Source organism: Cydia pomonella, chromosome 17, assembly GCF_033807575.1.
Source record: "Cydia pomonella isolate Wapato2018A chromosome 17, ilCydPomo1, whole genome shotgun sequence".
NCBI lineage: Eukaryota > Metazoa > Arthropoda > Insecta > Lepidoptera > Tortricidae > Cydia > Cydia pomonella.
In genome coordinates this window covers 9,750,431-9,763,320 of record NC_084719.1, presented here as the reverse complement: position 1 = coordinate 9,763,320, position 12,890 = coordinate 9,750,431, and the positions used below count along the sequence as shown (strand labels likewise).

General features: G+C 36.7%; 1 protein-coding gene across 5 annotated transcripts in view; it reads right to left on the bottom strand.

Moving 5' to 3' along the window:
* Positions 1 to 12,890, bottom strand: part of LOC133526806 (phospholipid-transporting ATPase ID) — a 100,563-nt gene that overhangs the window by 38,014 nt on the left and 49,659 nt on the right. For all 5 annotated transcript variants that reach the window (XM_061863597.1, XM_061863596.1, XM_061863593.1 and 2 more), the window contains 2 exons: positions 4,923 to 4,981; positions 3,488 to 3,700 (listed from right to left, as the gene is read on the bottom strand). In XM_061863597.1, the coding sequence (XP_061719581.1) occupies positions 3,488 to 3,700; positions 4,923 to 4,981 (272 nt within the window). The remainder of the gene's footprint in view (positions 1 to 3,487; positions 3,701 to 4,922; positions 4,982 to 12,890) is intronic.

The following is a 12,890-nucleotide window of genomic DNA, read 5'->3' as shown; positions in this document are numbered from 1 at the left end:
TGCCATGGTAACCCATACGACGCCAATCAAATTAGATCCAAAAAAGCGTTTTGTGGAATTAATTTCCAGTAAGCTGGAAATCATATTTATACCTTCATTTGGTCCTAAATGCGTGTAATCAGAGTTTAAGCAATCCCAGGAGATGTGCATACATTTTGGGAGCCGAATTTGGGAGATAAGGAGGAGTTTTCCTTTGGAATGCCAAACCACTTGATGTAGAAGGAACCCACCATCAACTACAATGGCACTACCAACAAGGTTTGGTTTATAACACTGGTGCAAAGGCGTTTTTCTTAATAAAATATAAGTTCGGGGAAATTTCCCCGGTTTATAACTAAATTTTCATTTCGGCGGCACTACTGAACCGAATTTGAAGTTTTAGATGCTCATTCGACGCACCATTTAACCCTCTTTTAAGTCTGGAAATTAATTCTACGAAAAAATCTACTTTGATTGGCCTATTATCTATCTATTCTTTACTTTTCATTCACAACTGAGCAAAATGGGTTCGTGTATTTTTAAGTAGTACTTACGTACTTAAAAATACACGCTTGCATTACGTATTCGTATTTACCTACTCATCAAATTCTAGACACTGTTAATTATTACATGAGCGTGCAATATAACATGGTTAATTGGTTACGATAAAACAGTAAAAGCCGTTTAAAAACATAAAACTGATTAAACCTGCATGCATATGATGTTTTCATATTATATTCATAACCGTTAATCATAGTTATGAACATCTAGTGCATCAAATTTCTGTAAGAAAGTACCTACTATATGTTATTTGTTTTTTTTTTAATTCCATAAATTGTATTTTTTAAGTTAATGCATGTTAGTTATAAGATGTAATGTTTTGAAAAGATGTGTCCCGCCGAGTCCCATATAGGGATACCCTCCTACAATTTAGGAGTGATTTAAATTTTCTCGGATCAGAGGTGTAGGGTTATAGCCGACGTAGCTTTATTTGGCGTTTATAAGCGCATTGTAATATGCCTGCCTGGAAAATGTCAGCTGCCAACAGTGACATTACTACCACCAGAAAAACATAACCGTTTCATAACAAGATTAGAGTACCGGCCAATAATATATCACTTCCATGGTTTTATGGTAAAACTTATTTTCTATATTTGTAAGTAATTTCCACCAATTCCACCTTACTACTTCAGGTAGTCTAGTAGTAGACATTTGTGCGAGCGATGAGAAAAATTAATCCCATGTAATAGTTTTTTCATAGATGTTATTTGTTTTAATATATAGTCAACTTATTATTAATTAGAGCTCTTTTAATAATATGCTGAGTCTCCTATTGTAATTCACAGTATTTCATTGCAGTATTCATCTTACATTTGTATAAAATTACTAGTCTAATATGCAATCTACAAACTAATTTATATTTATTGTTTACTCATGGTCATAAAAAAATACAAAGGTGATATATTATTGGCCGGTACTGTATAATGTTCTAATCGCCCACTTGATCTTTGAAAAAGTTTCTACTTTTAAAGCAAATTTCCTAGCCTGTCACTACAATAGAACAGCCCACAGTATGTGTCGAATTGGGTGGAGGCCCTTCCGAAGAAGGCTTTGACTACAGTGAGGGTACTCCAATTAGCCGTAAGGAGTCTGCGATAGCGGTCTCCAAGATCGGCTTCAGGGAGCATGGGAGAGTTTCACTGCATTTTTTTTAAAACTATCAATGGCTGTATTATTGTTCTTTTATATTTTATTATTATAGTTCTATGTTTAAGATCGTTTTTCTAGAACAGGGCTCGTCAAACCGGAGCTCGCGAGCCTCACGCCCAAACATACACCCCAAATAATAAACGTGTGTGTAATGTTTAATATAATAAAAGAAAAACTATCATATACCTCCCATAATGCCATTCCATATATTATTACTTGTTATAATGCAATTATTATTATACTTTGATTTTCTTATATTACGATTTAATTTAAACCTTAATTGGTATAATGCATATTTTGTATATAGAATTTTTAACTATTTTATACAACCAAAAACATTATTTTTATACGGTGTCGCAGTTCTAAACTAACCTAACTCACTTTATAGATATTTGTTTCTTTGGGGTCACAATTTTAACCTAACCTTATCCACTTTTCTGGGAATCTTTTATTTATATTGAGACTTACATATAATTATATAATCTCACTAGCCAAACCTAATATGTTTTAAAGCATGTAATAATTATGGAACTGTATATTAAAGTATAAATATACCCCATAACCAATATACCAATAATAACATTATGTATGTCGTTGATTAGGTAATATAGCAGAATGCCTTTTATTGCGTTATTAAAAATGACGATATATTAAACTATAATACATGAAAAATAATTATAAAAAACGTAGTGCAACCATAATAAACAATTAAGCTACTTAGACCAGTCAACCGTAGTGGTTATTTGACATTCTTAAAACTGATGATTTGCCGAACTCTCTGTTCTAGAATAATCGGTAATATAATATACCTTCTACCTTATCTATAATAATAAAAAAAACCATTTTACGTTGCAGCCACAGGATATTCTTTTTGCAGTAAAGGTTTAAAATCTTAATGTTAAAGCCTAAGATTAACGATGGTCTCCACACTAGGCAAAGCCTGTATCGTGGTTACCAGTTTAAAGATACATAAATATAACAATTTTGACACCAAACATTTTTTTTACATGCATGTTTTTTTAATTATTATTTAAATTGCTGGAGCATAAAGGTGCACAAGTTAATAGGTATTTTAATATTGCGTGTGTGTGTGTGTGTGTATGTGTGTGTGTGTGTGTGTGTGTGTGTGTGTGTGTGTGTGTGTGCGTGTGCGCGCGCGCGTGTGTGTGTGTGCACACCAGGGTGTTTATATTATATTTAGTTGAACACGAGAGACATGGTTAAAAGTCGTGGAACGTGTTTGTTTTATCCACAAAATGTCCATAATCACTAAAATTTGTGCATATCCAGACGCTATTGTTTATTTTAGTAGTATGAATTTACAATCAATGCAGAGTACCTACTTGTATGCCAAATGCCAACTAAAGCAATAAAACTAAAATATCGATTTTTGATATGTGCATGTTTCTGGTGCATTCAATATTGTTGTATGTGTTGTTACAATGCAATATTAATAAATTTGCTAAAGCAGAGACGCTTTCCATATGGATGTTTGTACATTGTTACTTTATTCTATATCGTATTTTAATTGGATTGCACTTCTTATAATCTCTTTTCTCAGGACCAGACACAGGGAATATACAAGTTGACTACTTATTCGTTAAAAGTCACAGCTCGCCGGAATCGCCGGATCAACTTACGAAGTCGTCGTAGGCGTCCTTGATGGCGGTGAGCGGGATGGCGGTGATGATACTGATGATGGGCGTGAGCGACGAGATCGCGTGGATCAGCTGCAGCACCAGCAGGTACAGGAAGTAGTCGGTTAATCGCTGGAGCCGCTACAAGTCAGATCACTTACAAAGTCGTCGTAGGCGTCCTTGACGGCGGTCAGCGCGAGCACGCCGATAAGCGGGATAGCGGTGGTGATGGGTGTGAGCGACGAGATCGCCGGGATCAGCTGCAGCACCAGCAGGCACAGGAAGTAGAAGTTGGCTAGCCGCTGAAACTGCTCCAGCAAATTCAGCGGCAGGAACGTTATGATCGAATACTTCGATGTTTTGATGTAGTTGTTCTGAAACAAAGCGGTGTACATTCAGTCGTATCTAAATACTGTCAGTTCAGGCAACTGACAGTATTTAGATACGACTGAATGTTTTTGAATTTTAGTAGGGAAAAGGTTGAATTTTATGGCAGTGAAATATGTCATCTTATCCAGCATCTTGGCTGAGCTTCTACCTTTACACACACACTGATGAGCTGTGCTTGTAACTACTGCTACGTCGTAGCACTCATAGCTTGTAGCATAGATTTCCCGGTATGTAGCGAAAATGCTTCGTAAAGGTTCCGCGGGTGCAAAAATTTGCTTTTGGCTACTTTCTCTGTGTCTTATGAAAACCTGTTTGCTGATGCTTGTTGACTCATTTTAAAGAGACATTTTGAAAATGCCTTGACCATGTTACGATTTTTACAGAATTGCACGGAATTAATTGGAAAAAACGTTTAGAAATATCCTTCCTAGACTCAAAAATGTAGATTAAGCAATTTATTTTTGGTATGTGAGTCAAACAGAATGTTACAATTGCTTTGGCACGCGACGGACCATATCGGCTCAGTACTCACTCATTGTTCTATTGTAACCTATTTAAATTTATATTTTGTTAAATATGTAACACCTTCCTGCATCATATAACGTGCAAAACACTGAGTAAAAGAATAGAAATTCAATATTTATAATAGTAGTAGCCAAAACATTAAATATATATGTAACGACTACGGATGTGATAATTTAGACTTAAGTATATGGTTTTGTTTGGTGTCAAATAATCAAATTTGCATTTACGTGTGCATATATTCGTTTTAATTACAAATACGTGCGGGCGTACTCTGGAGTTCCAAATGGCCGAAGACCGTCTGGACGCCTGAGGTACCGCTGGAGAGATGAAGTGCAAAAAGACCTTAGCGAACTCGGCGCCGTCGACTGGACGGAAAACAGTTTTGGACAGAGAAGCATGGCGGTCTTTGGTGTCGGAGGCCAAGATCCACTTCGGGTCGCTGCGCCACAGCAGTAAGTAAGCAAGTATTCATTAATAGTTATAGCCTTTTTCGAATGAAGACAATTGTATCTTTTTGTTGACTCTACATCAAAAGACTGCACCTCTGTGATTTACCAAATAGCATTTCGTCTGTGATGTGACAATCAGATTTACTACAAGCGAATGAAACAAAGGAGCCGACAGTGCCGTGAAATAATGTACGGCTGCATTTTGTGTGTGATATAATATAAATAGACTTACAGCGTAACGGAACTGGGCATTGTATTCCCTATTGTTAGCTTTGATTCTCCGTTCATTCTCTGAAACAAGAAAACAGATACATTGTTAATAGATACATTAGATATCAAATTCATTAATAACATCACAAGGATCTGTGTAGGTATAAATAAGAAGGGCCACTTGCATTTTGTTGTGTGTGTAAAAAGTTGTGCACAGAATTATATGTACACAGTTAGTGATGCTTAACTTCTACAATACCTACACCAGAGATACTACGTAAAGGACCATGGGCAGAAATGTCCCCACCCACCAACAGAAACAAAACATGTCTCATTCAATAGATCTTGGCAATCTGATGATTTGTTACTATGACGAGGATCGCCCTATGTATGGGGTTTTCTTGGAAAACTGTATTTTGTTTTTATATATTTTTCGCTCACTTCATTGAAAGTTGCAGGCAGAAGGTTATAGCAATAATGTTCCTACTATACATACATATATTTAGGCCAGACATCTTCGATTTTCCATAACAGTGCGAGACGAAAAAAAAACCAGCCAAATGAAAAAAAAAACTGCCAAATGCAAATGAATGTCAAACCTAACTTTTATTCTAAATAGTACCCGAACGACATCTATTTCTGAATTTTCCTTATCAGAGTATCATAAGGGCCGGTACAGACGGACTGCAACTCGACTGCAACTTGTATGGGAACTGCATGCCGACTGCACTCCAACTGCAACGTCGACGTGCAGTTCCCATACAAGTTGCAGTCGAATTGCAGTCCGTCTGTACCAGCCCTTAGGCATACTGATTTTATTCTGCCAGCAGAACTCTTTTAATGTAATTTTAGATGAATTTTGAGTTAACAATGTGATAAGTGATAATATGTCTAATATGTAAAGTAGTATTAGATATTGTAGATATAAAAAAGCGGCCAAGTGCGAGTCGGACTCGCGCATGAAGGGTTCCGTACCATTTATGACGTATTAAAAAAAAATCTACTTACTAGATCTCGTTCAACATTTTACCACTTTGGACACACATTTTTTCACTTTGGAAGTGTCTCTCGCGCAAACTGTTCAGTTTAGAAAAAAAAGATATTAGAAATCTAAATATCATTTTTGAAGACCTATCCATAGATGAGACCCCCACACGTATGGGTTTGATGAAAAAAAAAAATTAAAATTTTATGACGTATTAAAAAAAACTACTTACTCGATCTCGTTCAAACCAATTTTCGGTGGAAGTTTGCATGGCAATGTATATCATATATTTTTATTAGATTTTTCATTCTGTTATTTTAGAAGTTACGGGGGGGGGGGGCACATATTACCACTTTGGAAGTGTCTCTCGCGCAAACTATTCAGTTTAGAAAAAAATGATATGAGAAACCTCAATATCATTTTTAAAGACCTATCCATAGATACCCCACACGTATATGGGTTTGATGAAAAAAGATTTTTTGAGTTTCAGTTCTAAGTATGGGGAACCCCCAAAATTTATTGTTTTTGTTCTATTTTTGTGTAAAAATCCTAGTGCGGTTTATAGAATACATCTACTTACCAAGTTTGAACAGTATAGCCCTTATAGTTTCGGAAAAAAGTGGCGGTGACATAATCGGACAGACAGACGGACATGACGAATCTATAAGGGTTCCGTTTTTTGCCATTTGGCTACGGAACCCTAAAAATATACAGCTCTAAGCGAATTTTTGTTTTTCTTTTTTTAAGACACATAGTTTGTTTATTATTGCCAGTAACATAATGTTTCTATAACCTTCTGCCTGCAACTTTCAATGAAATGAGCGAAAAATATATAAAAATAAAATACAGTTTTCCAAGAAAACCCCATGCATAGGGCGATCCTCGTCATAGTAACAAATCATCAGGTTGCCAAGACCGATTGAATGAGACATGTTTCGTTTCTGTTGGTGGGTGGGGACAGTGCCCATACAAATTTGCCCATGGTCCTTTTAGACCTATACATATATAATATTAACTGGAAGAGATCCCATGCAGGGATAAGTTCGCCTTTGTGGTATTTAATTTACTCTGTTACTGTGTTTTTCGTGTTTTTATTTATATGTACAATAAAGTATATACATACATACATACAAACCTACGACCAAAGAACTGAAGATGTTACTTGGCAGAAAAACAAAATGCGTTGTTTATGCACAGTATGCACCTGCAAAAAAATCAGAGGAATCTCAAAGCAAGTGTCATATTTTGGCATGCTTCGTTGTAGAACGGAAAACAGGAAACTTAGGCTAGGTTCACACGACGTTAATTTTTCCCGTATACCGTATACGGCCGTATACGACAGCAAAATTTGTATGGCTTCTTTCAAAATCGTTCACACGGCGTCTATGCGGGAAAGCCATCTAGCCGTGTGAACGATTATTATATCAAATGTTGATCATTTACGGGATATTTTAAAATGATCAACGTAGACAAATACGAGTATGTAGATATATTTTTATTTACCCCAGTATAAGAATCTCATAGTTCAACTCTCAAGGAAGTGGTAGCAAAAGCCTAGCAAATGTATATAAAATGAAAGGTACATTTACCCACATACAACACGCCAAGGTGTTTGACACCTAACTAGCGCGCTGCAGCAAGAGTAATGTACTTATTGGGCTTCCCCAGCTCATATTTAACTTGCATTTTGTAATGTGTTCTTTTTTATTTATAGTGTCTTACGTTACCGCCGAAATGGGTCGTATACTGTAATGAAACCATGTCATAAATGGGGACCTCTACAAGGGGTTCGCGCGAGCACGCCAAGCCTGAGTAAAAAGAAGAAAAAAAAACCGGGCAAGTGCGAGCCGGACTCGCGCACGAAGGATTCCGTACCATTATTTATAAAAACGGCAATAAAAATATGTTTCTTGTATGGGAGCCCCCCTTAAATATTATTGTGAAAATTTCAACTGTCACGCTTGTACTGTAGCTAGCTATCACGGTTCATGAGATACAGCCTGGTGACAGACAGACGGACGGACGGACAGCGAAGTCTCAGTAATAGGGTCCCGTTTGACCCTTTGGGTACGGAACCCTTAAAAATGGATAGGTTACATACAAGTAGGGGTCGCGTTCATGAAAAAGGTGAAAATCACTGCCCAGTACTCATATCAATAAAGAAAAGATGTCGTACATTACGCTCGTACTACTTCATACATACGAGTATATTGACGCAAGCGAGACGCACGAGTAATTTATAACAAAAATGACATTATTTTGAAGTAAAAATGTTACAATTGGCCTGCACGGCGAAACTATAGGAAGGATTTCTTTTTGACTACAGAAGTACTGAATCCTAAAAACTGTAATTCAATCAATGCAGGTGATTAAAGGCTAAAGTAATATTGATCCGGTTTACAAATATTTTCAAGTGGTTGTTATTGACGAGGTCCATTAACAAGTTTACAAGTAAGTAAGTTGCAACAAGTCGATAGCAAAACTTTTTCTTTTTCTTTTCACTTAACCATGAGAATATCTAATTCTCTTTGAGTTCCCTTCTATTAGGCATAAGTCGTTTATTTGCGAAAGATAGGGTATACATAGGATGTTGCAGTTTATAGTAAAATGAGCCAAGCTTTGTCACACAGTGACATGAAAATTTCAATGTTTTTGCCTAATACTAACCATGCAGTTAAATAATGTGTAAAATTAATTCATATTTATATAACAATATTAACTTACAAAATAACAAATACTAAACACTAATTATACTTATGGTATAATACAAATTAATTGAGCTGTAGCAGTTTAGTTATCCAGATAGGCATTTATTGAATAGAAGGTCTGTTCATTAAGCCATTGAAATAAAGGTCTCTTAAATAATTGAAATGTAAGGCTTTCTGGCAGCTTGTTAAACAAACGAATACTCGTTAGATAACAACTTTTCCTATAAAGACTCGTGTGTGTTTTCGGACATATCAGTTTGGGGTATCACGTATTAAAATTACATATTTCGTCATTTTTTGTATATAGATTTTTATTGCATTATGCAAATACACACATTTCAAATATATATAAACAAGGAACAGTAAGCAGATTTATTTATTGAATAATGGTCTACATGAAGTTTATAGCGAAACGCCAAAAATCACGCGTATATACTGCTTTTGAGCTATAAACAATCCATTTATATTTGACCCGTTACCCCATACAGTTATACCATATCGAAGACTAGATGCCACGTATCCATGATACGCTTGGAATTGAAGTTTTTTGCTAGTAATTTTCGTTACACGCCAAAGGGCATAGGCGAAACTTTTTAGTTTCTTACACACGCTTTCAATATTATGTGTTCAGTGACACCTGTCATCAACTAAAATGCCAAGAAATCTAACTTGCTCTGATTCTGTAATTTGTTGGTCATTATATGAAACAATCATTTTTTTTCCCCCGTATCAATCCCAGAATTGCAAATATGTGATCTTGTTAATGTTGACTTGCAGACTATTTATATTTAGCCAACCTATTATATTAGCAAGAACTGCATTAATATCATTTTTATAATTGGTTTTCTTTTCGCTGGATACGATAACAGATACATCATCATCATCAGCGAAGATACAATGATGATTAGTGCTTAATGGCAAATCGTAGATATATATTAGGAAGAGTAACGGCCCTAAGATACTCCCCTGAGGCACACCGACAGTATGAGTCATGTAGTCTGATTTGTAGCTAACATATTCATTATCTTCGTTAATGTTCGAGATCTCTACATATTGCTGTAGATTTAACTAAGATAGCTTTGTAACCAATCTAGTGCTTTAACCACGTAATCCGCAGTTTTCACATTTGGACAAAAGCAGGTTATGTTGTACCAAATCGAATGCCTTGCTCATGTGACTCATGTCGCATTTGAAAGGAAGCCAGACTGGTATATTTCCCTTTTTGGAACCCATTATGTTACTTGGAGAGCACTGTATGTTTACTAAAGAATTTTGTTAATTGTTCCTGCATAGCTTTCTCAACTATCTTAGATAATATAGGTATGAGAGCTATTGGTCTGTAATTATCCAATGTACCTCTATTGCCTTTCTTATAGATTGGTTTTGTTAGGTATATAAATATAATATATATTATTCATCATATCATTACTAAAGAAATATTCATAAATTAAAAAGGTACCTGTGTAATCTTTTCATAAATAAACAGCCAATAGTTCTTACTATCTTGTTTATAGTTCTTCGGTAATAGTTCATTATCTCTAGAGCTATAAACGTAATTAAATCCGGCATCTTACTGGGTTTTCCACCCTAATTGGGTACAAGCATAAATGTTTTCCAAGATCTGCTGAAGATAGTGAACACCACATCATGCTATCATTATGATAGTGGTGGTTAGCCAAAGTACAAATAGCTGACTTAATGCCTTAAGGCACTCTACCAGTCCGTTAGAGAAGGCCATAAGGCGATAAATCCGCCATTTGTACATTTTTGTTAATTTGTGTAATAAAGTTTAAATAAATAAAATAAACATCACAAATTTAATTAGGTGCATTAAACTAGGAAGTTTTAACGAGAAGGTGATCATATTAGTAGGCGATGTTTAAATAATTCGACGTGTCATGCATGTGTTAATAACTACGAGTACGTTCTCAATAGAGTCAATAGGTATAGTACATAGGCCGTCGCAATTACATCGCCAGCTGCCTACGAATACAATTAAATGTAGGTACGTGTCCTTAATCATCGTCATAAAGATCAGGAAGTTATTAATGACAGCTTAAGCTCAAAGCATTCGAAAGAACGGACATAATACAGGCTATGTCACGGACAGGAGAGTAATTTCAGTTACTTAGTAAACGCTCAGCTCAGCCAAACCAGAAAAGAACCCACATCTGATTATGCATAGTTGTAATGCATCTTACGGTCGCAATTACACTGGTCGAATGAGTATTCAACTCGGTTAGGAACGGGATAGACGGACAGGGCACGGGCAGCTCGAGTAATTAGCCGTGCCCTTAAAGCTTTGTTTTGTTTTAGTCGCTTTAAAGTCTTTAAACATGGCTCGCCTTGCTAACAACACCCACATTACCCACAAAGAGATAAAAATATCGCTAGGAATAAATAGGGTTACCAACTAAAACAGTAGTGGCAGAAAAAGAACACGTACATACTTAAGCACATAATTTTTCAGTGCTTATTTTATTAGTTGCACTTAACAAATTGCACTTAATATCGTATTCAGACGGCGGTCCTGGCAAATTGGTAAAATTCTTGGCAGCAGAACCTAACGTCTTGTACTGTACCCAGACATTCCCGAAAAGAAATATATAGTTAAAATCTTGGAATACTTTTACGTCTGTACGTTTGTAGAAGAAATCGACCGAGTGCAATTTATGAAGCCGGTGTTATGACGGGCCCGCGGGGCGTGGCGGCGGTTTGTTGCTATAGCGCCCTCACTGAAGTGTTAGACGCGTCGCTCGGGGCGGGCGCCAAGCAGACGCCGATCGATCTTTCTCCCGGTTTACGACTAATCATGTTTTCATGGGCACTTCGCGCGTTAGCAGTACGCCCGATAAACTACAGCTGCGTATCTTCCAGACACGACTGCTAAATTTCATTTGCAATTCGTGATCGGACTAAGTGAAAGCAGCGAAATTGTATTTGTAGGGTCAAGTCTTGTCCATCGGGAAAACCGTCTAGACTGAAGAATAATTTAATTCATCCTTATTTTATCGTTTCCTCGGTTGCATACTAAAGGAGTCCAGTTCCCTCTTCATAACTCAATCCTAAGAATCAGTACAGACACTAGATTTTACGATTACTATTGCCATCAGACGTTCACGACGAGAGACGACTATTACTACTGTGCTAGGATTAGTCCGGTTTCCACGCGATGCCTTTTGTCAACTCGAATAACTTAAGGCTCGTTAAGAAAACCAAATCAGAGTGAATTGTTTGATTTTGGGCAACCAGTAACCACAGCAAAAAGTCCTCTATTCGTTGCATGTCGTAAATGAAATAGGTAGTTACAGCTTTGGTCAGGCGTAGTTTAAATTGAACAGTGCAGTGTTTATTTCTCGTAAATCTGACAAGTGACATATTCACGTGACTTTTCGTAGCATCATCCTGATATGATACATTTTTAAAGTTCCGTACCTAGTTGGTTACTAAGTTCTGTTACTCGATTTGCAACCTCTTTATTTCCGTTAAGACAAATGCTACCGAAAAAATAAAAAAATGACATAACGTGGTCGATTTGTGAGCTATAATAACCACACATAACGCTTATCTCGTCGTATCTATAATGAATTGGGGCCTAAAAGAGAATCGTATCGTATGTGGGCACCCGCCAAATATGATTTTGAAGTGGCTTGAAAACCTAAAAATCAACAAACAATTTGTTTATCGCACAATTAATACATACAATAGTACTCAGAGCTTCGATGACCGCAAGAGGTCGTTCGGACCCCAGCTCTAATAAAGGCAGTGAAGACGAGAATTGCAAGAAACCCCGTCCGGAAGCAAAAGTTGTTGGCAATACAAATGTCTGTGAAAAGAAGCTCCCTAAAAAAAGTTATCAATGAAGACGTTGGACTACACGTTACCGCAGACAAAAAGGTCATTTGCTTAATGGACGATTAAAGACTATGAGGCTAGAGAAAAGTCGCGTACTAATGAAGCGGTACGCACAAAATGGCCACCAAAAATACTATTTACAGATGAAAAAAATTTTACCATTGAAGAATGTTGTAACCGCCAGAATAACAGAGTGTATGCAAAAAACAGTCAAGAGGCGATTACGGCTGTTCCGAGAGTGCAACGAGGCCATCATCCCTCTTATGTGATGATTTGGCTGGATGTGTCATACTCAGGGCTAACACAGGTTCATTTCTGTGAAAAAGGTGTGAAAACTGGGGCCAAAGTTTACCAGGAAACCGTTATCGAACCAATAGTGAAGCCCTTAAGCCATACCTTATTTCAAAACCAGCCATGGGTCTTTCAACAGGACTCAGCTCCT